This window comes from Myotis nattereri, assembly GCF_964212035.1.
Source record: "Myotis nattereri genome assembly, chromosome: 5".
Taxonomy (NCBI): Eukaryota; Metazoa; Chordata; class Mammalia; order Chiroptera; family Vespertilionidae; genus Myotis; species Myotis nattereri.
The window spans coordinates 32,617,544-32,645,399 of NC_138080.1; the positions used below are offsets into that span (position 1 = coordinate 32,617,544).

The following is a 27,856-nucleotide window of genomic DNA, read 5'->3' on the forward strand; positions in this document are numbered from 1 at the left end:
ACCCGTGGACGTGGACTCACAATGGCGACTACAGTGTGACACTCGGGCAGCATCACCGCCTCCCCGCCCCCCACTCCCACCGGTTATGGGCCAATCACAGCTATGCTGGACCCCCCATCCCCCATCGTGGCTGCTGGGCTGTGATCTCATCTCTCTGATGTATCGATCCTGCCCCTCCTTCCTCACCTGCCCGGACACCCGGCCCCCTCCTTTTGTTTCCCAGCAGTCCGCCCTGCTGGGGTGGGGCCGGAGGGGGAGGAGGATCCACAGAGGCCGTCTGAGCAGCTGGGTCCTGGGGTGACCGTGACAACCCTTGAGGCTTGGGTGGGGTCTAGTTGGCTGGGGCCGGACAGGCCCAAGGGCTCAGTGGGGTTGTTGCCCCATAGCGCTCCCCAGAAATGCGGGAGCCTATGGCCCTCTAGCGCGCGCTCCTGGCTCACAGCCTGGGAAACAGACTCAGCGAAAGGCTGCAGAGTGGACGCGAAGCTTAGCTCTGAGCCTCCCACTGCAGACCCAGCCAACCCAGCCTGGCACGGCCTCCAGGCAGACCCCTTCCCTCCCTGGGTCTCAGTTTCCCTATTGGAGTACCTTCCGGCTGGAGCAGTGAAAATGGAGGGGGCTGACCTTGGGGTTGGGGCTCTCTTCTCTCACCGCGCCTCCGCTCCTCTCCAGGCCTCAGTTTCCCCATCAGTCAAAAAGGGAAGAAGGGGAAGTGATTTCTAAGTCTCTCCCACTTCTGTCCCAGGAACTTGGTCTACGGGTGGGGGGCAAAGTAGGGGATCCACGCCCGGGTCCTGGCTTGGAAACATCTCCCTCCCTGACGGCCAGACCGAAGTTAGCGCCTTGCACTCGGCGGGCCTCAGTTTCCCTACCCAGCCGCCCCGCCAGGCGCCGGGACGCCGAGGGCCGGGGTCCCAGGGGCGCAGCCCCCCGCGGCTGCGCGCTGGGCCGGGCGGATGACATCACCGGGCCGGGGGCGGGGAGGGAGCGGGAGGGAGAGAGAGGGCCTCCTCCGCGTCAGGCTCAGCGCCCGGTCGGGCTCGGTCCGGCGGCCGCGGCCATGACGCAGGGTCCCGGCGGGCGCGCGCCCCCCGCGCCTCCAGCGCCCCCGGAGCCCGAGGCGCCCACCACCTTCTGCGCGCTGCTCCCGCGCATGCCACAGTGGAAGTTCGCCGCTCCGGCGGGTTTCCTGGGCCGCGGCCCGGCAGCGGCGCGGGCGGCGGGGGGCGCAGGAGCTGCCGGGGGCGCCGATCCGCCGGCCGAACCCGCCGGCCCGGCTAGCGTCCCCGGGCTGGCGGCCGCGGTCCTGGGCGCCTGCGAGCCGCGCTGCGCCGCGCCCTGCCCCCTGCCGACTCTCAGCCGCTGCCGGACTGCCGGGACGCGGGGGTCGCGGGGCGCGCGGGGGACGGCTGGGGCCGCAGACGCCGCCGCCGACGAGTGGATCCGCAAAGGAAGCTTCATCCACAAGCCAGCGCACGGCTGGCTACACCCAGACGCCAGGGTCCTGGGGCCCGGGGTCTCCTACATCGTTCGGGTGAGTGCGCCAGCCGGGTCTGCGGGGGTGCCATCCTCGGACACTTCAACCTGGGGGCTGGGGCTCCCCTCCCCCACTTCTTTCTCTCGGACACCCCGGACCCTGAGGGCCAGGTGTCTCCTCTCCATCCTTCCTTCTCTCCCCAACACTCCAGGCCCCCATCTCCCGCCCGATCTCCGCTGAGCGCCCCCAGCCGGGAGGTGCTGGGGTCGGGGTTCCCACGGCATCACGTGTGGAGAGGCGGGCAGAGGCCCGCAGGTGGGTGGGGGACACGCATGCGCAGATCAAGCATTTCCCCCCACCCCCGCCCCATTCGGTTCGGGCGGGAGAGTCTGGACCAAGGGGATTAGGTGGGGGCATTCTGCTACCCAGACCCCCATTAAAAGCTCCTTCGCAGACAGCAGAACCGGAACCCGCCGCGACCTTGGCCTGAGGTAGGGGGCGCAGGGAAGGGGTATTTACAAAGGGGCGGCGCCCAGCCAGACCTCAGGATTCGACGTGTGAGACTGGGGACCTAGAATGTGGGGTAGTAGAGGAATGGGTCTTTATCCCAGCTTTTTAAAAATTTTATTATTATGAACCTTTCAAACATACGGAAACGCTGGACGAATGGATCGCCTGTGCGCCTGCACCTATGACTGTTAAAATGTTACATTCTCTAGGCGCAGTTTATCTATCCCTGGTGAGCCACTAGGAGTGAGCTGCCAGTGCATGCATGACACTCGCTGTTAAATGCCTCCCTAAGGTGTCCTGAGCTAGCTGTCTTCCTGCACACCCGCAGTTCATCTTTACATGTACGGAAGTTATCAGGCATCCCAGAGTGTCATTGACCATTGGGCAGTATTCACGTCTCTGCTGGCCTTTTGGAACCAGCACCCTGCAAAGTGATGTTTGCATTTAGTTATACCTTTGCTGCCTTTACCAAATCCCCCTCCTCTGGAACAGGTTGAATAGTGTCCTTCCCACATTCATGCCCATTGAACCTGCGGACGTGGCCTCATTTAGAAATAGGGTCTTTGTAGATGTAATCAAGTTAAAATGAGGTCATCCTGGAGTGAGGTGGCGCTAATGCAATGACAGGTGTCTTTATAAGAAGAGGAAAATTTGGACAACAACACAAAAGGAATATGGCCTGATGTCAGTGCGAGAAACGCCAGGGGTGTCCCAGCTTTTGACGAGTGCACACCATTTGGCTTCAGACTGGCGTTTGCTCAGGCTGTGCATTTGGGGCAGGAAGCACAGGGGCGTGCTGCATCTCCCCCGTGTTTCGAATCAGGAGGCTGGGGTGCCATTGTGGCCCAATACTCATACTGGAAACGGTGATCACTTAGTGCACTGGGGAGAATGGTGTCCCCCAAAATTCATGCCCACTAGAACCTCAGCATGTGAATTTATTTGGAAATAGAGTCTTTGCCTATGTTACCAGGTTGAGATGGGATCATACTATATTAGGAACCCTAAATCTCATATGACTGGGGATCCAAGAGGGAAACTTGGATGTAGATATGCAGGGAGAAGTCCATGTGAAGATGGAGGCAATCACTGGTCTGATGTGTCTGCAAATCAAGGATTGCTGGCCACCACCACGGGAAGCTGGAGTAGACGAGGATGACCCTCTCCGGATTCTTCAGTCCGAGCTCAGCCTGGTCAGCACCTCGACGCTGGACGCCTGGCTTCCAGAATTAGAGAGGATACATCCCTGTTGTTTTAAGCTGTCCAGTTTGTGGTGCTTTGTTATGCGGTCCCAGGAAACTAACACCTTGGTTAAGGTGACATTTCTCCCTGGCAAAGTTACCATGTGTTTCCTTTATCTTCTGTATATATAAAAGACTAAGCGACCTACCGTCCGTCCTCAGACCAACTGGTACATGTGACCCGCACTGGCCATTTAAAAATAAATGTTGACTCAGCATGCGCAATGCATATAAAGCTCTCACTGGTGCCAATCACAGGCGACGCCAGAGTGTATCCGAAGACCAGCTATTGGCACAACATACCTCTGAAGCTGAAAGAAAGCGGCAGCATCGACAGAATATGGTTTATTTATTTATCAATTTATATATTATTTTCATATACATTTTAATAATTTTCTTTCATCTCAGACACTTCTATTATAAAGGGCAAATAGCGATATTAAAATAGTTTGCTTTTTAATTTATAATACTATATTCTATATACTATTTTGACATGTAACTTTTTGCAGTAATGTAATTCCCACACGAATCTTCTAATTAATTTCCTTTCAATGTGCAGGAATCTGTGCACTGGGCCACTAGTAATTAATAAGTATCTGTGGGATGTACTTTTTTCCTTGGTCAGACTTTAAAATTGAGGGACAACATACATATAGCACAGTGTGTAAGCAAATCTCAGGTGCATGGAGCCCACACTGAGCTAGACAGCTGCCTGGTGCCCTCCTCGCTGGCACTGCCCACAGCACTCCCATTATCCCAGCTTCTATCACCATAGTTTACCTTAAAAATTGAGGTAAAATTCACATGAAAAATTTAATTATTAATCATCCTAAAGTGTACAATTCTGTGGCATTTAGTATATTCACAGGGTTATGCAACCATCACCACTATCTAGTTCCAGAACATTCTATCAGCCCCATAGGAAGCCCTGTCTCCATGAACAGTCACCCCCATCATTCACCCCTTCCAGCTCCTGGCAACTGCAGACCCACTCTCTGTCTCTGTGGATTTGCCTTTTCTGACATTTCATGCCAATGGGATCTTGTGATGCTGCCACGTTGCTCTCCAATTGTACCAGTTACCCTACAGCAGCCTAGAATCTGGGGGGATGGTTATGGCCATCGTCTGTTGCCCAGGCCCCCACCCTTGGCAGCAGTAGAAGCTGCCTGGGAACTCTGCTGGTCGTTTCCACCTCCTCTGTCCCTCAGCATTTTCTCTTGGAGATCCTGAATTACCTTTCCAGGGAAATGGTGATCTAGGCAGGACCATGCTTTTCTGTAATGGATCACAGATAGTCAGTGCGTTGGGCTTCATAGGCCAGACGGTCTCCATCCTGTCTGCTTGCAGGCCCTGTGCTGGGCTCTGGGACACAAAGTGGGCAAGATGACCACCATCCTGGTCCTCCTGGGCTTGTGTTATAGTGGAACAGAAAAAGAGATTGAACAGATAGTTTATTTATTTACTTGTTTTAAATACTAGAGGCCTGATGCACAAAATTCGTGCAAGAGTAAGCCTTCCTTCCCCCTAGCTGCTGGCACCGGCTTCCAGCTGGCACCTGGGAGGGCTTCCCTCCAGCCCTGGCTTCTTCTGGAAGGACATCTGGAATGACATCTGGTCTAATTAGCATATTGCCCTTCTATTATTATAGACTAGGGGCCCGGTGCACGAAATTCGTGCACTGGGTGTGGGGCGAGGGGGGGGGGAGTGTCCCTCAGCCCAGCCTGCCCCTTCTCACATACTGGGAGCCCTCAGGCGTTGACCTCCATCACCTTCCAATCGCAGGATCCGCCCCTTGCCCAGGCCTGACGCCTCTGGCCTAGGTGTCCGGCCCGGGCAGCGGGGACCCACAGCTGCAGCGGCCCCGCGATCTTGGGCTTCGCTTTAGGCCCAGGCAAGGGGCCCCTAGCTCCTGGGACTGCCAGCTTCGACCGTGCCCAGCTCCCATCGCTGGCTCCACCCCTACTTCCTGCTATCACTGGCCAGGGCGGCAAAGGCACCTGATTCTCCGATCATGGCTGGGGCTGCCTTTGCCCTGCCCCCCAGCTCTTAGCTCCCCCCTAGGTTTCAGATCACTTTCAGTGGCAGGGGGCTTCTTCCTGCTTTTCCTTTCGCCTCCCTGCATTGTGCCTACATATGCAAATTAACCGCCATCTTGTTGGCAGTTAACTGCCAATCTTAGTTGGCAGTTAATTTGCATATAGCCCTGATTAGCCAATGAAAAGGGTATCGTCGTACGCCAATTACCATTTTTCTCTTTTATTAGTGTAGATATTTTTATTGACTTCAGAGAGGAAGGGAGAGGGAGAAAGAGACAGAAACATCAATGACGAGAGAATCACCTATCGGCCTCCTCCTGTACACCCCCCATTCTGGATCAAGCCTGCAACTCAGGCACATGCCCTTGACTGGAATCAAGCCCAGGATCTTTCAGTCCGCAGGCCAGCACTCTATCCACTGAGCCAAACCAGCTAGGGCTGAACAGATAGTTTAATGAGCTTGGAGGAATCAACCAGGTTCTGTGGAACAAATTATGTAGAGCCAGGGAGGCCGGCTCTGAGGAGGTGAGGCTGAGTCTGGGGATCGGGAGGAATCAGTATGAAAATAGATGGGAGGGAACAGCAGGTGCAAAGACTCTGAGGCTGGACATTGTCAAGGACAGAAGGAAGGACTGGAATCCAGCAGGTGCAGGAAAGGAGGCAGAGAGCTCATCTGTCAGCCCCAGCTGGGCTCCTCCGCTGGTTCTATGGGCTCCACCAGTTCACCCCGTTATTTCTTCCCTTAGTACATGGGCTGCATCGAGGTGCTACGCTCCATGCGATCCCTGGACTTCAATACTCGCACCCAGGTCACCAGGTGAGCCTTCCAGATGGCTGTGGAAGCTGGGATGGGGTTAGGGGTCCAGGAAGCTGGTTTCATTGGCTCTGCCCTTAGCAGAGGTCATCCTCTCAATGCCTGTGGCCACACAGAAGTTGGGGTCTAAGTTCAGGGGTTGTGTTGAATCTAATACCCACTGAGAGAAGCAGCTGAGGAGGGTATCTGCCAGATGCCCAGGAACCCACCCCGTGCCTCTGTCCCTTCCTCTTCTCCCCAGGTACCCCAGCACCCCTGCCTCTCATCCCCTCGCTCCTCTGAGCCCGCCTCATCTCAGGGTCCACTGCACCCCTTTTTTCAGCCCATTACCCTCTGACCTCCACTGTTCTCTGAGCTCCTGCCCCTCCCCAGATCCCTCTCCCCAAGACCTCTAAGCTCCCTTCCCGTCCCCCCACAGGGAGGCCATCAACCGACTCCATGAGGCTGTGCCTGGAGTCCGGGGCTCCTGGAAGAGGAAGGTTGGTGATGGGCTTATGGGCTCCGAGTGGGGCTGGAGGGGACATCTCCTTCCCCATTCCCTGCCCAGCTGGAGCCCCTCTGCAGCCCCCACCGAGAGCCTGGGCCCCCCACCCTGCAGCCCTGTCCTGCCCGCTCTGTGACCCTGTGTTGCCCCTCCAAGCCCCCCACCCTACAGCCCTCTACTCCCTCAGGTCCCCCACCCTGTGGCCCTTTGCCCCCTCAGGCCCCCAACAAGGCGCTGGCCTCCATCCTGGGCAAGAGCAACCTGCGCTTCGCTGGCATGAGCATTGCCGTCAGCATCTCTACTGATGGCCTCAACCTCTCTGTGCCTGCCACACGCCAGGTGAGGGCCATGTGGCCTGTCCTCAGCCCCAGAAGGGCAGGCTCCGCGGACTCCCATGAGGTGAAGCCCGGAGGGATGGTGGGTGCAGGGCTTCATGTGACACGTTCACCTGGAGGTGAGCTGAGGCCCCACCCTCAGGAGGGATGCAGCCGCTGCCCTCACAGAGCCCCACAGCTGTCACCACTGGGGGTGCTCCTGGCATCTAGTGTGTACCTGTGTGTGTCTGTGTGTCTGTATGTGCCAGTCCCCTCCCTGTGGCCCTGGTCTAGTGCCCGCCCGAGCCTCAGGTCCCTGACCTCAGGACAGCCTGTGACCGCATGTGTCTCTCTGGCAGATCATCGCCAACCACCACATGCAGTCCATTTCCTTCGCGTCGGGTGGCGACACGGTAAGGGGCTGGGTGGGTGGCCTTGGCCACCTCTGTCCCCTGCATTGCTGGAGGTGGGCAGCCAGGAATCCTGGTCAGTGGGCCCAGGCAGGCCCAGCCGGCCCCTCTCACCCCGCCCCTCTCTCCCCAGGACATGACAGATTATGTGGCCTATGTCGCCAAGGACCCCATCAACCAGAGAGGTGAGGTCCAGTGGGTGTGGTGGGGGGGGGCCCCGGTGTAGACCGAGTCAGCTGCCAGGCCACACTGATGCTGTCACAAACGACCCCCCAGCCTGCCACATCCTGGAGTGCTGCGAGGGCCTCGCCCAGAGCGTCATCAGCACCGTGGGGCAAGCCTTCGAGCTGCGCTTCAAACAGTACCTGCACAGCCCCCCCAAGGTGGTCGTCCCCCCTGAAAGGTACCAGCCCCCACCTGCTCCTCCTGGGCTTGGGTCTACTGTGTCTCCCCCCCCCCCCCCCCCGTGCTCCCTGCAAGCTCATCACAGGATCCCCATTCCCGTGGCTGTAAAACCCAGATGAAAGCAGCCCCTACTCCCTGGGCTGAGGTGAGGATTCAGGAGCCAGTCAGCGCTCCCGTCACTATTGTCATTAGTGCAGACAGAGGCCGTCCACGCTTCTGCAAAGGCCCAGACAGTCAATATTTTCAGCGTCTTGGCTGTTGTCTGTGAAAGCAGCTGTGGAGGGTAATAAAGCAATGGATGGGCCGCGTGCCAGCAAAACAGTATTTATAGACACCCAAATCCGAATTTCATGAACTTTCACCATGCCGCCAAATATTGTTCTTTGGCTGTTTTCTTAACCGTTGAAACGTTGTGTGGCTCCTGGGCTGACCCCTGCTCTCAGCTACTTAAATACCTATTAATTGTTAGAAATTCAAATAAGCATACACTAAGGAAGAGGAATTCACAGTGCAGCGTGAGGCCTTTCCCGGATGCGATGGCTTCTTTGCCTTTCTTATGGGTTTGCACATCTGTCACACGTGCCTGGTGGCTTTCACCTGCCATTGCTGGGCACCTGGAGCTGCTGCCGCCTCCATGGGCGGCACAGTCCTGCACTGCTGCCCGAACTGGAGCCTGTGGTTTGTGCCTGATTGAGGGGCAGGCGGTGGTCTCCCCCGTTTTGCTCTTAGGAACCATGCTTACTTGAACGAGCGCTAGTGGGATACATTTCTGCAGGTGCCACCACAGGGCCAGACGGTGACGGCGTTTTAAATGCCGAGGGTGTCTCACCATCACGCACAGCAGGCATCCCGGTCCTGGGTGCAAGTCTGATGTGTCCTGGCTGCCTGGCCAGGCCAGAAGCCGATAGAAAGACACGGAGACCACCTTTTCTGAGGACCTGCTGTAGCTGTGCCATGTCCCACTGTATAAGGGAGGGAAGAGAAAGGCAGTACCCAGCAAGCGTTTCCTGGGTGAAGGCTCAGCGGATGGGAGGTGTGAGCAGAGTCCCCTTGGGCCTGGCGTTTTCCACCCACCCCTCAGAGCTCCAGCCCCCAGGTCTTGGCGTCCCTGTTCCTTGTGCCCTGGGTACCCGGTCCCTGCCTATGCTCCTGCTTGCTGTCTGTCTTCAGGCTGACCGGGATGGAGGAGTCGGCCTGGGGGGATGAGGAGGACATGGAACACAATTACTACAACAGCATCCCAGGGAAGGAGCCGCCCCTGGGAGGACTGGTGGACTCCAGGCTCACCTTGACACAGCCCTGTGCCCTCGGGGCCCTGGGGGCTGTCAGCCAGGTCAGTGCCTGTGGACTCATGGGGGAGGGACGGGAAGCTGTCCCCACGTGCTGACTCCTTTGGCCTTGTCCCTAGCTTTTCCTTCTGTTCCTGTTCTCGATCCTAGCGGAGGGTCTCTCAGGCCCCCTACCTTTCCCTCCTTACCAGACTGCACAGATCTGTTCTAGACCCTTCAGATGTATACACTCAGACACTGAGCAAATAATTATATCAGTGATTTAATCAGGGCTGTGCAAAGGGCTTACAAGGAAGGTAACAAGAATGTACAAAAGGGAGATTGACTTGTCTGTGGTCAGGTGCGCTTTCCTGAGGAAGCCGTGTTTGGGCTGGGCTCTGACGGGTGAATAGGAGTTGCCCAGGAGAGCAGTGCAGGGAAGGAGAGAATAGCATGTACTGGGTGGCAGGAGGGTGCATGCAGACCACCTTCCGGAGGGGAGATGGCCTTATGAAGCTGTAGCAGAGGTGGGCCGTGGATGCGAAGCTGGGCCTGGTGGACACCCGGCAGTTGGAGAGCCAGGGCTTGGGGGAAGGGTTAGAGCAGCGGTTCTCAACCTGTGGGTCGCGACCCCTTTGGGGGTTCAAAGACCCTTTCACAGGGGTCGCCTAAGACCATCGGAAAACACATACTCGGAGTATATAATTACATATTGTTTTTGTGATTAGTCATTGTGCTTTAATTATGTTCAATTTGTAACAATGAAAATGCATCCTGCATATCAGATATTTATATTACGATGCATAACAGTAGCAAAATTACAGTTATGAAGTAGCAACGAAAATAATTTTATGGTTGGGGGTCACCACAACATGAGGAACTGTATTAAAGGGTCGCGGCATTAGGAAGGTTGAGAACCACTGGGTTAGAGGGTGGGAGCTGCGCTTCCCATCTGACTTATGTCCCCAGTGATTTAGGCGGATTGGGTGGGAATGCTGGAAGAGGGGCTTGCATATTGCAGGAGGAACCCTCACTTTCTTTTCCAGGGAGCATCTCCTCCTCGAAGAGACACCCATGGCCTGCACTGGGAGCTGGGCCCCTCAGGTAGGGTAGGGTGCCCTTGGGCCATAGGGGTGGCCCGGCCCCTCCCCTCCCCTCCCCCACTGGGTGCCTGGGTCCCCCTTCACCGATTCTCCTCTCTGCATCATTTCACTTTCACTTGTGAGACTGTATTCTCTCCACAAGCTGTTGTGAGATCTGACAGCATTGGTTTCTTTTTCTTTTTTCATGGAGGTTTCTGGCTTCTTTGGAAACTGGAACTCTCTGGCCCCCTGGGCCGCTTTCCTGCCTGGCAGATGGGGGCAGGCTGGGTGGGTGGCTGTTCCCTCTGGCTGTCCCACCAGAGTAGGGACTCTGGTGCCCCCCACCCCTGATTGGGTATCTTTGGGGTTTTCCGCTCTTGATGGTGCTGCTCAAATGGGCATGCGGCTTCCTTCTTAGGGTGAGATGGGTGTGGTGGGGCCCCCAGGTTGGGTCCCGTCCTGCCCTCCTCTGTGCCCTAGGGCCTCAGGGTTCCCCTGGCTCCACCAGCTGACCTCGCCGTCCCTTCTATCCTCCCCAGCCCCGCCAGGGGATGGCTACGTGCAGGCAGATGCCCAGGGGCCCCGAGACTACGAGGACCACCTGTACGTCAACACGCAGGGCCTGGACGCCTCAGAGCCTTTGCAGCCCGAGGACAGCCCTAAGAAGGACCTGTTTGACATGCGTATGTGGGGACAAGCCATTCTGAGGGGGACGGTCTCAGGGGGGCGGCACAGCCTCCTCCCCTGGGGACTTCTCCCCCTGGGACTTTCCAAGTTGATGTTGGTGGGGTGGGAAGTCTGTTTCCTACGGGACTCCCTAGTCTGAAAGGGAGGTGAGCCTCCCCCTCTGTGGGGCCCCAGTCTGATGGAAGAGGCCTAGTTCATATAACTAGAAAGAGTGGCTAGTATGATGGGGGAGGCTCAGCCCCTTTTCTTTGGGGGACTCTTCAGTCTGTTGGGGGAGGCCTAGCTCCCTACCATTGGGTCTGAGGAGGGATTTGAGCTCCATCCTCATGTGACTCCATGGTTTGAGGGAGGGAGGAGGCCCAAAACCATTCTGATGGGAATCCCAGCCTAATGGGGGAGGCACTGTCTGCTCTCTGGGGGACCCCTAGTCCAATGAGGGGGTCCTAATCAGGTCCTGATAGTCGATGGTAGAGCTTGTTCCTTCCTTCTGCCTGGGCCTGAGGGAGGGCTCAGTCTGATGGAGGGGGCTTGTGTTCAAAATGCCTTCTTATCTCCCCCACAGTCCCATCCTCTCCCACAGCACTGTGGGAGGTGTGGTCCCCATGTTGGCCAGGCAGAGTGGTCCCTCCTTCAGGACACCTCCCTAGTTGGCCTTCCTTGGGCACCTCCCAAGCCAGCTGGAAATGTCTTTCTTCACAATGTTTGCCACCTGACAACTGGCTATCTTATTGCAATAACAACATGCGGTGGCTCTGCTGAGCACCTCCGGTGAGCCAGGCACCGGACTAAGCGCGGCCTCACTGGCTCCTCACAACAATCCTCCGATGGGGAAGGAGGAGCTGGATGTGAGCTCCTTGGGAGGCAGGCTGTCCCCTCTGGTCACCACAGAGCCCAGCAACCCCTGTGGAGAAAGAGGTGCTTCTCGCCAGGCTCCCATTAGCAGACACAGCACACAGCACACACTCAGCACACACTCAGCATACAGCACACACTCAGCACACACAGCACAGCACACACTGAGCACACAGCACACACTCAGCACACACTCAGCATACAGCACACACTCAGCACACACAGCACAGCACACACTGAGCACACAGCACACACTCAGCACACACAGCACAGCACACACTGAGCACACAGCACACACTCAGCACACACTCAGCACACAGCACAGCACACCCTGAGCACACACAGCACACACTCAGCACACACAGCACAGCACACACTCAGCACACACAGCACAGCACACACTGAGCGCACAGCACACACTCAGCACACACAGCACAGCACACCCTCAGCACACACAGCACACACTCAGCACACACAGCACAGCACACACTCAGCACACAGCACACACTCAGCACACACAGCACAGCACACACTCAGCACACACAGCACAGCACACACTGAGCACACAGCACACACTCAGCACACACAGCACAGCACACACTCAGCACACACAGCACAGCACACCCTCAGCACACACAGCACACACTCAGCACACACAGCACAGCACACCCTCAGCATAGCACACACTCAGCACACACAGCACACACTCAGCACACACACAGCACAGCACACACTCAGCACACACTCAGCATACAGCACACACTCAGCACACACAGCACAGCACACACTGAGCACACAGCACACACTCAGCACACACAGCACAGCACACACTGAGCACACAGCACACACTCAGCACACACAGCACAGCACACCCTCAGCATAGCACACACACAGCACACACTGAGCACACAGCACACATAGCACAGCACACCCTCAGCATAGCACACACTCAGCACACACAGCACAGCACACACTCAGCACACAGCACACACTCAGCACACACAGCACAGCACACCCTCAGCATAGCACACACTCAGCACACACAGCATACAGCACACACTCAGCACACATAGCATATAGCACACACACAGCACACACAGCATGCAGCACACACAGCATATAGTACACACTCAGCACACACTCAGCACACACAGCACAGCACACACTCAGCACACACAGCATACAGGACACACTCAGCACACACAGCATACAGCACACACTCAGCACACATAGCATACAGCACACACTCAGCACACACTCAGCACACATAGCATATAGCACACACTCAGCACAGCACACACTCAGCATACACTCAGCACACACAGCATACAGCACACACTCAGCACAGCACACACTCAGCATACACTCAGCACACACAGCATACAGCACACACTCAGCACACACAGCATATAGTACACACTCAGCACACACTCAGCACACATAGCATATAGCACACACTCAGCACAGCACACACTCAGCATACACCCAGCACACATAGCATATAGCACACACTCAGCACAGCACACACTCAGCATACACTCAGCACACACAGCATACAGCACACACTCAGCACACACAGCATATAGCACACACTCAGCACACACTCAGCACACATAGCATATAGCACACACTCAGCACACACTCAGCACACATAGCATATAGCACACACTCAGCACAGCACACACTCAGCATACACTCAGCACACATAGCATATAGCACACACTCAGCACACATAGCATATAGCACACACTCAGCACACAGCACACACAGCATGCAGCATACTCTCAGCACAGCACACACTCAGCACACACAGCATAAAGCACACACTCAGCGCACAGCACACACTCAGCACAGCACACACTCAGCACACACAGCATAAAGCACACACTCAGCACACATAGCATATAGCACACACTCAGCACAGCACACACTCAGCACACACAGCATATAGCACACACTCAGCACACAGCACAAACAGCATGCAGCACACTCTCAGCACAGCACACGCTCAGCACACACAGCATAAAGCACACACTCAGCGCACAGCACACACTCAGCACAGCACACACTCAGCACACATAGCATATAGCACACACTCAGCACACACAGCATATAGCACACACTCAGCACACATAGCATATAGCACACACTCAGCACAGCACACACTCAGCACACACAGCATATAGCACACACTCAGCACACAGCACACACAGCATGCAGCACACTCTCAGCACAGCACACACTCAGCACACACAGCATAAAGCACACACTCAGCACACAGCACACACTCAGCACAAACAGCACAGCACACACTCAGCACAGCACACACTCAGCACACACACTGCACACACACAGAGCACACAACACACAGCGCACACTGAGTACACAGCACGCAGACCAGCACACGCCTGGCCCGCACACAGTGCATAGCCAATGACCCACTGTGGTGGGCTCAGTGCAGGTGTGATGCACAGTAGGTGCTCCATCAATGTTACCCGGGTCCCGAGGGCGGGTCCTTCCTCCTGTCCAGCCCCCTTCCTTCCCAGCAGGAGGCAGCTGCCCACCCCCTGCCTCCCGCACCCCGTCCTTGCCCGCAGGACCCTTCGAGGATGCGCTGAAGCTGCACGAGTGCTCCGTGGCCGCGGGCGCAGCAGCCTCCCTTCCCTCGGAGGACCAGTGGCCCAGCCCCCCCACCCGCAGGGCCCCCATCGCCCCCACGGAGGAGCAGCTGCGGCAGGAGCCCTGGTACCACGGCCAGATGAGCCGTCGGGCGGCGGAGAAACTGCTGCGAGCCGACGGGGACTTCCTCGTGCGCGACAGCGTCACCAACCCCGGGCAGTACGTGCTCACGGGCATGCACGCGGGGCAGCCCAAGCACCTGCTTCTTGTGGACCCCGAGGGCGTGGTAAGGTGGACGTGGGCGGGGGCCGGGGCTGGGTGTGGGCCGAGGGGTGGGGCGAGGCCGGGCCGGAGGCTGAGCCGGGCTTGCGACGCTCCGGGGCGGGTGGGGGCGTGGCCGGCGGCGTCTGGGAGCCGGGCCAGGCTTCAGGCTGGGATGCAGGGCCAGGCGCGGAGGGCTGGCTAGGAGGGGGTGGGGGTGTGGGGTGTGGGAGGGTTGAGGGGGTGTGGGGTGGCGGGGTGTGGGGTGCCCATCTCCTTAGCACCCTTTAGGTTTAATGAAGTATTTTTTCGGATTACAAAGCCTTTATGTTTACAGATTCTGTTCTGTTTACCAGGTGCTTTAGAATTACAAACTATTTTCCAGTTTAAGAATTTTTGGATATTCGGATTATTTCTTAGTCTATAAGGCGTTATGGGTTTACAAAATCTTTTCCAATTTCAAGGCCTTTCAGGGTTTACAAAATATCATATCTCAACAATTGTAAGATGCACTTTTTTTCATATTCTATTATCACCAGTGCATCTTACAAATAGTGATGTCTTTGATCAATACGAAATGTTCAGTTTCTAGTGTATTTTAGGGTTCCAAAGCAGGTTGCAGTTTATAAGGGTCTTAAGGTCTGAAGTTACTGAATGCTTCAGCCCTCTGATGCACACTTTTCTTTCCTCTCATTTTGACGTCTCTGAGGTCTGAATTACTTTTTTTGAAGTCTGAATTATATAAAAAATTTTCCCCTTTTTAGATAATAAATTTGTGTTTTTTAAAAATATTTTTATTGATTTTTTTGAGAGAGAAAGGGGGGGAGAGAGAGAGGGAAAGGAAGAGAGAGAGAGAGAGAGAGAGAGAGAGAGAGAGAGAGAGAGAAACATCAATCAGCTGCCTCTGCATGCACCCCCGACCGGGATGGAGCCCCCAAACTGGGCGTGTGCCCTGACCGGGAATTGAACCTGGGATATTTCAGTCAACTGAGCACACTGGCCAGGGCCTGAATTATTTAGTTATTTATTTTACCCATCAGTTGCATCTTTGAACAGATTATTATTTCATTTTTCATGTTCCCCTTCCACCACCATGGCTCATGAAATGGTGATGCATCTAACAGCTGCTTTGAGTCAATGAGATTTGGTCTTCTACAGTTCCTAAAGCATTTCAGTTATTACAAAACACGTTCCAGCCTGGCCAGTGTGGCTCCGTTGGTTTGAGCATCATCCCATGCACCAAAGGGTCGCTGGTTCGATTCCTGGTCAGGGCACATACCCGGGTTTCAGGTGCAATCCCAGGTTGGGGTGCGTGCAGGAGGCAATGGATCGATGTTTCTCTCTCTCTCCCTCTCCCTTCCTCTTTCTCTAAAATCAACAAAAACATATAAAAAAGAACATGCTCCAATTTACAAGCAGTTCTAAGATTTGTGAAATATTTTCCAGCATCCAAGGGCCTTGGGCTTTACAAGTTATTTCTCAGTTGGTAGGTGCTTGGAGGAGTTAAAAGCCGTAGAGCTTACCAACTGCTCTTACCTGTCCAGAAGAATCCTCAGGACCGCCCTCAGTGTGCATACACTCCTAGTCTGTTGGTACAGGGCAGACTCAGGTGGAAGGTGGTTGTGTGGCCAGAAAGGTGCATTTAAGCCTGCTGTGCAGGTCAGCGGTCGCCAACCTTTCAGACCTTACGGATCACCAGCGGTCCGCGGACCACCGGTTGGCGACCACTGGTCCAGGTGACATGTGCTCAGTGAGCCCAGAATTACCCATGCAAGGTCTGGCAAGCAGGGGTCCGGAGGGTCTCTGTGCTGTGAGCTAAGATTTTCTCATTCTAAGACACAGATGGTTTTTGGATTTGGTGATTTTGATTTTCAGATGTGTCTCTGAGATTCCAGGGGTATTCATTTCTGAGGGCTGCCCTACCAAATGACCACAAACTGGCTGTCTTAAAGCGACAGAGATTTCTTCTCTCTCAGCTCTGGAGACCAGAAGTCTGAAATCAGGGTGTTGGCAGGGCTGGTTCCTTTTGAGGCTCTGAGGGAGGATCTGTCCCATGCCCCTCTCCCCGCTTCTCATGGTCGCCAGCAGTCCTTGCTAGTCCCTGGCTTGTTGACACATCATTTTGATCGCTGCCCCCATCTTCTCACATGTTTTTCCTGTGTCTCTGTGTCCAAGTTGTTCTCTTCTTTTTATTTTTTTTTTGGTTAATCCTTACCCGAGGATACTTTTTCCACTGATTTTGAGAGAGAAGAAGGGAGGGAAGGGGAGAGAGAGAGATACAGAGAGAGAGATTGCCTTCTGCACACACCCCAACAGGGGCTGGGGATTGAACCTGCAACCCAGATATGTGCCCTTGACTGGGAATCGAACCTGCGACCCTTCCGTGCACAGGCCGATGCTCTAACCACTAAGCATGCCAACCAGGCTATTATCTTCTTTTAAGGACACAAGTTACTGGATTTGGGGACTCCTAGGTAACCCAGATGAGCTCATCTCAAGACCCTTCACTTAATCACATCTGCAAAGATGCTTTTTCCAAATACATTCTCATTCATAGGTTCCAGGAGTCAGGGTGTGGACATATCATTCTGGGGCCACTATTCAACCGGCTAGGAAGTGTGGCTCCAGAACGATAATTAGTTCTGGAATCCTGAGGCCAACTCTGTAAATCTTGGATCTAGTGATGCTCACACCTGAGTGCACCAGAGCCACGGGGAGGCTTGGAAAATGCAGGTTCCAGTTCAGCAGGCCGGGCTCGCCCCAGCTTGCTCTCTGGCGGTGCTGATGCTGAGACCGTCCCCACAGGTTCGGACGAAGGATGTGCTGTTTGAGAGCATCAGCCACCTGATCGACTACCACCTGCAGAATGGGCAGCCCATTGTGGCTGCTGAGAGCGAGCTGCACCTGCGAGGTGTGGTCAAGCGGGAGCCCTGAGCCAGGTGTGTATTTGGCCCTGCTGGCTTCTGGCCATCACCCATCCATCACGCTTCTTCTCATTTTAAAAACTGAGAAAGAATTCACATGCCACCCAGTTTACCCATTACAGTGGCTACCTCAGTAGTTTTTAGTATCTTCACAGAGTTGTGCAACGTCCCCCTGTCTAATTCCAGAACATTCCATCACCCCCCAAAGAAGCCCTGTCTCCCTTAGTAGTCACTCCCCACCTCCTCCCCCAGCCCATGACAAATACTAACCCACTTCCTGTCTCTGTGGATGGGCCTGTTCTGGACATTTCACATAAATGGGATTCACACTGTGTGGCTTTGTTTATCTGGCTTCTCTCATTGAGTCTCACGTCTTCAAGGTTCATCCATGTTGTAGAGAGTCAGTACTTACCTCCTTTCCATGATGAATCTTTCAGTGTGTGGATGGGCCACTCATCATCGGCCCCGGTGAACATGTGTGTACAGGTGTTTGTATGCCTGTGTCTTCATTGCCCTTGGGTGGGTCTATACCCAGGAGTGGGATGGCTAAGTTGTTATGGTGACCGTTTAATTGGTGATAAAGATCTCCAGGAGGAGGCAGTCTTTGGCCACCCTGGAAGAGGGAACCAGTGTGGCCTGGGTCCTGCGGGCTGGAGTGCCAGGGCGGGTGGTGAGATGAGAAGGTGCACCCTTGGCCTTTCGATTTTGGTGCTGGGGAGCCACAGGAAGGCTTTGAGTGGGGAAGGGCCAGGCAGATATAGGACCTCTCTGGTGAGAGAGGAGGGCTCGGGGGGTGAACTCAGGGCTGGGCCAGGCAGGAGAGGACATGGTTGAGCTGGGGTGTGAGGGGTAGAGTGACGTGAGCTGCATTTGTGGAGGAGGGAGAGACAGGGCCTGGGGATCCCAGGACCTGGGAGCTGGAGCTGGGCTCAGGGAGGGAGGGAGGGACCGAAGGGGAAGGAAGGTGCTGAATTTCCCCCAAGGGCTGAGCCAGAGGAGCTTCTGGGCCAGGCTGGGCTGTTCTCCTATCCCCAAGACAAAGGTCTTCTTCCTGCCTCCTCCCCACTCATTGCCGGTCTCCTCCCTGCCCCCAGACAGGCCTGGCTGCTGGCAGAGTTGGGGTTCCCAGTCTGGGGAAGGGCTTCAGGAGTCAGGGGTGGGCCTGTGGAATGCCTGAAGTGATCTGCAGTGCTCTGGGGCATGTGCCAGGGTACGATCTGATTGCCTTCTGTCCCCGAAGTTGTTTGTGGCCTGAGAAATGACGCCGATGGCAATTATCATAGTTGCTAATGCAGCCGTTGCTGTGTCTAAGGACTGTGCTCACCTCCCCACGTCTCCCACGAGGTTCTGAGGCAGGCACTGTTATCAGCGTTCTCATTCTGCAGAAGAAACAGCACCGAGATTAAGACTCTCCCCTGGGGCACACTGCCAGAAAATGGAGGAGCTGGGACTTGAACCCGGGCCCCTGGGCCTGAGCCTCCTTGCTGTGTCACTTTACTGCAGTGTAACCAAGGTTTGGAGTCCCTAACACGTGAACCCAGGTCTCTGGTTGCTGTCCCCGCTGACCCTTGACTTCTCCGCTTTCTCCTTCAGGTGATGGTTCCCGCCTCGGGCTCCTGTCCCTGCTCCCCAGATGTCCCTGTTGTGGCCTTACAGCCTTTCTCTGGACCCTGGTCAGGCTGAACCGCTGCAGTCTCTCCTTCCTCCACGTGGGCCTTGAATCTCTCTTCTCCAGCCCACTCTTTGCTGGGCCAGGTCAACCATGCCAGGAGATGGGGGCCCAAGATCCCCCTCTCTCTCACCGAGCCCCCTGCCTCCTCTCTTCTGCCTGGAGTGAGGGTGTACATACCAAAGACAGAACCGTTTCTCGCCTTTAACGAAATATATAAAAGAAATCCCTCGGTGTCCTGGTGAGGTCCTGGTGGGGTAGGGAGACACAGTCTCTTTTCCTGGCTGGACTTCAGCTCATCTCCCTGGGAGGGGAAGGTTCCCAGGTCCCTGGCCTGGAGCTGGAGTCCTGTTCTGGCCCAACTCAGTGTTTTCACCTGAAAAATGGGTGCACAGTTTTTGAGGGAGAATTGAGGTGCTTTGGGTCCTCAGACCAGGACACACGCTGATGTTGAAGTGGGGGGCAATCTTGGGGGTATTGACCTGCACTGGACATTTCGAATCTGTTTGTAATTAAACTTGGGAATGACCATGAGGAGCGTGAGCCGACTGCACATTAAGGGGCCCTCTTGGTTGGGGGCTGCAGTCAGTCTCCCCAGTGGAAAGGCAGGTGGCACCAGATTTGGCCTCCTGGGGGCTGGAGGAGGTGGGGGGCTGAGGGCCTATTAGGGGGAGTAAAAGAGTGGCTCGCTCTCCTAGAATTCCCCCAGCATTTCTCAAATACCTCTATTTTTAGAGATAAGAATACCCCAATTTCTCTATTAAATGCACCCTAATTTCTCTTTGGAAACACCTATTTATCTCCCCAATGCTACAAACCTCTCTCTTGAGATATCCCAATATATCTGACAAAAAGCTCCTTGTTTTCCTCCAGTTGCTCCTGTCTTGCCCCTGAACACGGTCTGATCCCTCAGGGATCCCAGCTTCTTTCCTCCCCGTTTTCTTGAGATGCAGCCACACCCTCAAAGCCCCTACTTCTCCCTGATGCCCACTTCCTCCTCCAGCACCGACTTCTACCTTCCAGCACTTCCTGCACATGGATTCTGAGACGCTCCCTCCCAGAGACCACACTCTCCTGGGACCCTCCTCTAACTCCGCCCCCAAACGTGGAGGCATCTCTCCCAAAGGTGTCCCCAGCCCTCTCCACAGCCCACCAGGGCCACATCCCTGCCCAGGGTTCGGGTCTGCAGACCTGGGGGGCCTAGTAAGGGTGTGGGGAGTAAAAGCCACTCTGCTCTGCCGCTAAGTAGGGGTGAAACCATCCAAAGGTAGAGCCAGAAGGGGACTCTGATGTCATGTCTCTTATTTCAGTGACATGGAGACTGAGAGCCACCAGTCCGCCCATTGGTCCATTTGTCCGTCCATCCACCTACCCATCCATCCATTTGTCCATCCATCCACCCACCCATCCATCCGTTTGTCCATCCACCCACCTACTCATCCATCTATTATTCATTCATTCGTCAGTCTGTCCATCCACACACCCCCCCTCCAGCATCCTAAGAGCCTTTAATTGTCTGTACTGAGCTTCTCTTATCTGCCAGAAGCTCTGGTGGCTTAGGGGGATGCAACAGTGACCAAGACAGACCTGTCCTCGTGGAATTAGCAGTCAAATGACATCAATCAGCAAATCACACAGAGTGTCTAGTGCCAGCTGTGGCGTGGACACAGCAGAGGCAAAGCTGGATCCCAGGGAGAGCTGCTAGGGGCCTTTTAAGCACAGAGGTGATAAGATTCCCAAGTGGGAGACATACTGTTGGGGGCAGGATAGGAATGGGGGTGGCTGAGAGAATGCTCTTAGGGTTGGACCAAATAATGTGAAGAAGTGTCAGACTCCAAAGATTTGTAGGCCAGAAAGAAGTCTAAATGCACTTCATTCATTCATTCATTCATTCATTCATTCATAGCCCTGGGTCCTTCCAGGCCTGGCACCACCCCCTTAAAAGTTTCACCTAGCACTCCTGCTAGGCATGTGCTGAGAACTGCACAAACTCAGGGTGCTCAGAGGCGTGAGGAGGCGTCCCACGGCCACACCGCTGGGAGGTGGCAGAGCTGGGGTTCGAACCTCATTACCTCCCCCATCCTGCTCCTGGACCCAGAAAAGCTCTATTGGGGGAGCCCCCATGGTGACAGGAGCTACGAGCCTGGCTCTCGCTGGGTTCCCACCCTGTCTCCAGTCCATTCTATCTGCAGCTATTCAGTTAGCAAATGCTCCCTGCCCTAGCCTCGCCCCCAGGGAGCCTTGGGGTGGGAGGTGGTAGAAATGTTGGTTCAAATTCTGCTGTGCAGCCTTGGACCAGTTACTTCCCTTCCCTGAACTGGGCCTCCGCAGTCAGGCCGTTCGCCATGCCTCCGCGTCCTTGTCTGGAAGACCGCCCCGCCCTCAGTGCCTTATTGGGCCTGGTCCCTCTTGGGAGCGTGCAGACAGGCCTTTCCTCCCCTTTTCAAAGGAAAAGGCAGCTTAGAGCCCGGAGCTGCCTGGGCACAAGGTGGCTCCTCAGGCCTGGCGCTGGGATGGCAGGCTCTTTGTCTTTGAGCCACCTCCCTGTGTGTCCTCCAAGCCTGTCCGCTGGATGCCACAGGGGGCAGCCTATGACTCAGGCCCGAGTCCTGGGAAGTACCACCTTCCCCCGCATCTCCTCTGAGACCTGCCCCTTTCCCCTTTCCATATAGTATGTTCCTGGGAATGGAGGAGAGGGTGAGGACTGAGGCGGGAGGGGGTGACCACCATGGCCACAGCATGAGGGGCACAGCTTAGGGTGGGTGGGGATGGTGAGTACCGTCTGGGCCTCCCTAGCTTGGGCCTGAAACCCGCAGCCTCCTCATCTCTGATTCCAGGGAGGCCACAGCTCAGGGTTTGGGGGAGTCCGGGTGGAGGGGTGGGGGGCTGCCACACCTGTCAGTCACAGGGCTCTGCAGAGGAAGCAGAAGGTTTTGTTGACTTGGGGAGGTTCCTGTTTGGAGTCAGAGCTGGTGGCCTCCCTGCCCTGGTCCCTTCCAGGGCGGCCCACAGGACAGGTGCTTGGAATCTATCCCCAGGTACTTCCCCCTCTGGCCTCAGTTTCCCCAGCCCCCAGATGTGATGGGGTGGGGCTTCTGGCTGAGCGGGGCTGCGGTCAAGGTTCTGGGGTTCACTCTGAGGCCTGGCAAGACCTCCCCCTGGCTGCGTCTCTTTCCTCACCAGCAGCAGCTTTCGTGAACTGATGACCAACACGTCACACATGTTTAAGTGCTTTGCAAACCGTAGCTCTGATGCTGTGATGGCCGTGGACCACCGAGGAGAAGGAGGCAGAGAGGTTTGGACACTTGCCAGAAGTCACAAAGCAGGAAATATTGGTATTAGGATTCGAACCCTGATTAAGTGGCTCCAGATTAATGTCTGAGTTGCTTAGCACAGGAATCGGCACAGAATAAATTCACTGCATCCTCTTTCAACCCAACTGGGGAGAGAGACCCTGCCCCCAGCTGGGCAAGGGTGAGTGGGGATTGAAGCCCCCAATTCCCAGGTCAGCCTGGCACTGCCCTTCCTTGCAGACCCTAGCTGGTCACTTCTCCTTCCTGGGCCCCACTGTCCCTGTCCTGTCAATGGAGGAAGGTGGGGCGGCTCCCCGCTGCAGAAAGGAGCACTGTTCCAGGAGTCATCCTCCCTGTAATCTGCCCATTTGTCTGGCAAGTTTTCATTAAAGACCCCAGTGTCTTGGAGACACGGCAGGTGCCACCCTTCCAACCACAGCTCCAAGCCCAGGGGGGCAGCAGAATCACACAAGTAATTGCTCTAGGGCACTCTTCATGACAGCTAAAGTTGGGGTTCAGGGGGCTCTGTCAGGCTGTAACACGGGGCTGGCCCAGGCAGTGGTGAGGTGATGCATCCACTGGTATCTGCCTCCCCTGGCATGCTGGTGTCACCCCAGCACAAAACGGGGCTCAGTGTTTGCTGGGTGAGCAAATCTGAGACAGGCCTCCTGGACTCATGGCCTCCTCTGAGCCTCGCTTTCCCCATGTGGACCATGGGACTCTAAACCCCACCTCACTCCAAGGTCCAGTGGATGTGTTAGAGAGGCGGGGCCTCCAGCTGGCCACATTATCTTACTGGCTCCCCACAAACTGAGACCGGACTTGGGACTGGTCTCGGGTGCGAGAAAGGGAAAGTGAGGCTGAGAGGGAGGGCAGAGCGTGAGGAAGCAGGGGGGTTAGGGCTGGCAGGTCACAAGGCATGGGGGTGGGACCCCAGAGGGACCCTGAGATCTTAGAAGCTGCCGGCCTGGGATTGCCTTGGTTTCTCTCTCTGTGGGTAGCACGCCTGCGCTCTCACTGCTCTCCTCCAATCACATTTTCCTGTTACAATTCTGTTCACCTGTGTCCCTCAGTTGGCACCGTCTCTGTGGGATGCATCACAAGGTGGGCCCTGCATCCCTTGGTCACAGCTGTGTCCCTAGCGTCTGTGTCATTGCCCAACATCCAGTAAGTGCTCAATAAACATGGAGGAGCAGCTCCTTCTCTGGCGTCTGGGGCGGCTTCGCTAAGCGATGCCCATTCACCAGGAGGAGCTGCTGGGTCCTGATTTCTAGAAGGAAACCTTCACCTTCCTCATCCACGTCTACGGAGGGGGAGAGCTGGGGGAAGGAAGTTAGAGCCTGGCACTGAGAGAGCGCTCAGGAGTCAATTCAGATGCAGTTATTATTGCTGCTATTATTTTATTCTTCATTGTAAGTCGGGAAAGCTGCTCACCAGGGAAAGGGCCCACGGCTAGTATGGGTCTGCGCTCCTCCCCAAATGAACTGAAGCAGAGGCGTGGGGTTTCTGCTCCTTCTGCTCCCCCTGCTCCCCCATCCGCAGGGACCAGCGCTAGGGGTGTCCATCAGCAAACCGCGACCACCTTCTTTCCCTCCCACTTGCCCTCGTCGGCCCCCTGGGTGCCCGCGAGGCTCCCGTGCGCCGGGCGCCGGGGTGGCGCGGGGTGCGCCGCGAGGCGGGGGGGGGGGGGGGGGGCGGGGGCGGAGGCGGCGGTACTAGGGAGAATACGGCGGCGCGGCGGCCGGGCTGGGCGGTTTCCCGCCGCGGCCGGTGAATGAGTCCGACTGCGCTGCCGCCGCCGCCCTGGTGGAAGCAGCAGCCTCGGCCCCCACCCCAGACCCGGAGCCTCCGCGCCGAGACCCCGGCGAGCCCGCGGGACAGCCTCAGCCTCGGGACACCACCCCTAGCAGGTGAGTTCAGGGACCCCGCCACGATCCGCGGGGGCTGCTCGGACCCCACCCCCACCCCCAGCTGAGTTAACCCAGGGGTGGGGAGTGGGGGGAGGGTCGGAGGGGAGGGATCAGCCGGCTGCGCGGTGGGTCCCCAGACTCCTTCCCTCTCCCTGCCCCCACCCCGCTTGCCTGGACCCTCAGCCCTGGGAGAAGCCACAGGTGGGTGGGAGCCCGAGGGGGGGGGGCGGAGCTGGGACACGCGGGGGGTCCACCCACACCCCGAGGTGTGGTCCCTGTAGACAGAGCGTGAAACCCTTTAAAAAGCGCTTTGAGATCCTCAAAACGGGGGTGGGGGCCGGAGAGGGGCCGCTCTCCCCTGGGAGCTCCCCAAGAGTCCGGGCACCCCCGCCTCCCCCGGCTGTGCCTGGAAGTTAAGCGCGACCTCTGGGGAAGGCGGGGGGGTCAAGCCCATCCCGCCCCCGCCCCCCCGGGTCCTGCTGGCCCAGGCCCCGTCCAGGTGGCCCCCCGGACAGGTGCCAGGAACCCCTGTCGGCACCCGGTGCCTGCAGGCCTGCAGCTCCTGGCCCCGCTTCCCTCCCCAGACGCTGCGCGCTCCTGGCCTCCTGCGCTGCCCCCATGAAGAAGACCAACATGTGGTTCCTGGAGCGGCTGCGGGGGTCCGGGGAGAACGGCGCGGCGGGGGGCGAGGCGGGAGACAAGGCCTCCAAGGGGCCCCTGTACAGCAACGTGCTCACGCCCGACAAGATCCCCGACTTCTTCATCCCCCCCAAGCTGCCGGCCAGCCCCGCGGAGCCGGAAGGGCCGGCGGAGCAGGGCCCGGCCGCCGAGCCGACCCCGGCCGCGGCTTCGCCCCGCCGCGCCCCGCGGAGCCCCCGGCTGCCCGCCAAGTTGGCGGCCGAGAGCAAGAGCCTGTTGAAGGCGGCCACCCGGCATGTGATCCAGATCGAGAGCGCCGAGGACTGGCCGGCCGAGGAGGCCGCCACCAACGCCGACCCCCAGGCGCAGGGGGCCATGTCCCTGCCCTCCGTGCCCAAGGCGCACACGTCCTACGGCTTCGCCACGCTGGCCGAGAGCCCGCACACGCGGCGCAAGGAGTCCCTGTTCCACAGCGAGCACGGCGCCCTGGCCCAGGTGGGCTCCCCGGGGGCGCGGCGCCGCAAGGGGGGCGGCAAGGCCAACGGGGGCGACGGCGCGGCCCGGGAGGCGGGCGGCGCGCTCATGAGCCCCAGCCGCTACTTCAGCGGCGGGGAGAGTGACACGGGGTCCTCGGCCGAGTCGTCCCCGTTCGGGTCCCCGCTGCTCTCGCGCTCCGTGTCGCTGCTCAAAGGCTTCGCCCAGGACAGCCAGGCCAAGGTGAGCCAGCTCAAGCACTCGGTGGGCCGCCACGGCTCCCTGTCGGCGGACGACAGCACGCCCGACACCAGCCCGGGCGCCCGGCGCCGCCTCACTCGCCGGGCCGCCCCGGAGCCGGGCGGCGCGGAGCCGGGCCCGGTGCCCCGCGCGGAGCACGCGGTGCGCATGGGCCCGCGGGGCAGCGTGCGGCTGCTGGCCGAGTACGAGGCGGCCCAGGCGCGGCTGCGGGTGCGCCTGCTGGCCGCCGAGGGTCTGTACGACCACCTCTGCGATGCCCGAAGCATCAACTGCTGCGTGGGCCTGTGCCTGGTCCCCGGGAAGCTCCAGAAGCAGCGCAGCACCATCATCAAGAACAGCCGCCACCCCGTCTTCAACGAGGACTTCTTTTTCGATGGCCTCGGGCCGGCCAGCGCCCGGAAACTGGCCCTCAGGATCAAGGTGGTCAACAAGGGCAGCAGCCTCAAGCGGGACACGCTGCTGGGGGAGAAGGAGCTGCCCCTGACCTCCCTGCTCCCCTTCTTGTAAAGGCCCCCGGCTGCCCACCTTCCGAGCCTCCCGCAGGTGCCCAAGGGAGATCCACCTCCCCTCCCCACTCGGATTCCGAGGGCGGGCGGCAGGAGGCTCATTGGCTGCGCCAGGGGCCAGGGGGAGGAGGAGGTGGGTTTAAACTCAGGCTGGGCCGGATGGATGCTGCAGCTGCGGCGGGGGGCTCTCCTGGGATGCTGCATGGTGACCAGGATACTGCTTTTCAGGGACTAAGTTATGTGGAGGAGGAGAAGAGGGGGCTGCCAAGGAAGAGAAGGCCATTTGCAGGCCTGAGCGCTACCCCTGAGCCCCCAGTTCCATGTCCCTCGGTGTGGTCTCACCACTGACAGAGTTCAGGTGGCTGGGAACCTGTGCCAGGAGGTGGCCGAGGTGGATGGAAGACCTCGAGGTCTCCAGCCCTGAGCCTGGGTGGAATCTTTTCCTGTGTGGCACGAGTGTCCTCATCCCCCAGGTCTGCCAGACGCCCCCTCCCCCCCCCCCCCCCCCGCCCCCACCAAATCAGTGCCAGGCCCCAGGTTCTGCCGCCAGTGCCCCATGGGGCTGTGGGAGGCAGCAGAGCGGCAGAGCTCATGGTGCAGGAAATCCCAGAGGATGAAAATGGGAACAATGATGGGAACAATGGCTCTGCTTCTGTCCCTGGAGCCAGACAGCCCTCCCGGGGCCGTTTCCCTCCGGCACCTTCTTGGCTTGCTTTTCGGGCACAGGCCGGCCTGGCTGGTCCACTGCATCTGCTTGGGAGCCCTGGTGCTGCTGGGGTTCTGGAGCCTCCTTCCCCTGGAGAGGGATGCTCTGAAAGCACCAGAGGGCAGCCCATGACTCCCATCCCCCCTCCCTCCCACACTACCCCCCTCCCCCCCTCCCCCGCCCAGCACCCTTGGCAACTGGACACCAGGGAGTGATGCCCAGTGACTGATGGCTGTGGCTTTTTACTCCACGTGTGTAAATAGGTTTTGGTTAGGGCAGGTGGGATAAAGGGACAAAGGGGCGGGCTGGGTGTGTGTGGGGGGGTACCCTGGTGTGACTTTTCATGCTGCTAGGGGGCTGCATTAATTTTTGAGGAGGTTTTCCAGCTCAGAGAAACAAATGGTACAGTTTGAAGCAGGGGCCAGCTCGGCCAGGCCAGCTCTGTCCCTGCATTTCTCCTGGGCTGCCTGCTGGGCATGGATGGACCAGGGCAGCGCATTGAATCCTGGGGCACCCCTCCCTGTTCAAACATTGTCCCTCTTGACTCTAGGTTTCCCAGCCCCACGAGGGGAGAGGTGAAGAGGCAGATTTCCCCCAGGGCTGGGGAAAGCACCAGTGCACCCTGCGCTGAGATGGAGGGGCCCTTGGATCTGGGGTCCCTTTTAGTGCCCCCTTTGGTCTTTGTCCTGTGCCTGCTCCTTCATGCTCCTGCTCCTGCCGTCATAGGGGCTCCCCCTTCACTCTGGAACTTGGAGACCACCAGGGCCAGGCTTGTGGGCAACAGAGGGCCCTGCAAGGAGCTGGATGCTTGGAGCTCATACCCCTCCTGTTCTTTCTGACGCTGACCCCCCCTCCCCTCCCCCGCCCCCCCCCCCCCCCCCCGCCGCTTTCCCTCTGGGGCCTCCCATTCTCATATGCCCCGTGCACTGTTTCAGACCTTTGTGCTCGAAGTTGACAGTGGGTAAGCCTTTATGACACCCTTCCCAAGTGTGTTTGTTTATAAATGCTGTTTTT

The 27,856-nt window shown here is 57.5% G+C and overlaps 2 protein-coding genes across 2 annotated transcripts; both read left to right on the forward strand.

Annotated features, from left to right (window-relative positions):
* The first annotated feature begins 996 nt into the window (after nt 1-996).
* SHC2 (SHC adaptor protein 2) lies at nt 997-19,587 on the forward strand. Its single transcript, XM_081093039.1, has 13 exons — nt 997-1,534; nt 6,011-6,081; nt 6,497-6,557; nt 6,782-6,901; nt 7,236-7,289; nt 7,420-7,471; nt 7,563-7,689; nt 8,862-9,024; nt 10,006-10,063; nt 10,581-10,724; nt 14,178-14,485; nt 17,266-17,399; nt 18,978-19,587. Exons 1-12 carry the CDS (start codon nt 1,061-1,063, stop codon nt 17,392-17,394), a joined length of 1,761 nt encoding a protein of 586 aa, XP_080949165.1. The 5' UTR covers nt 997-1,060; the 3' UTR covers nt 17,395-17,399; nt 18,978-19,587.
* A 5,270-nt stretch (nt 19,588-24,857) lies between these two features.
* On the forward strand, nt 24,858-26,137 carry C2CD4C (C2 calcium dependent domain containing 4C; the record flags this gene model as incomplete). Its single annotated transcript, XM_081093080.1, has 1 exon — nt 24,858-26,137. The coding sequence occupies exon 1, from the start codon at nt 24,875-24,877 to the stop codon at nt 26,135-26,137; it is 1,263 nt and encodes a 420-aa protein (XP_080949206.1). The 5' UTR covers nt 24,858-24,874.
* Nucleotides 26,138-27,856: the final 1,719 nt, after the last annotated feature.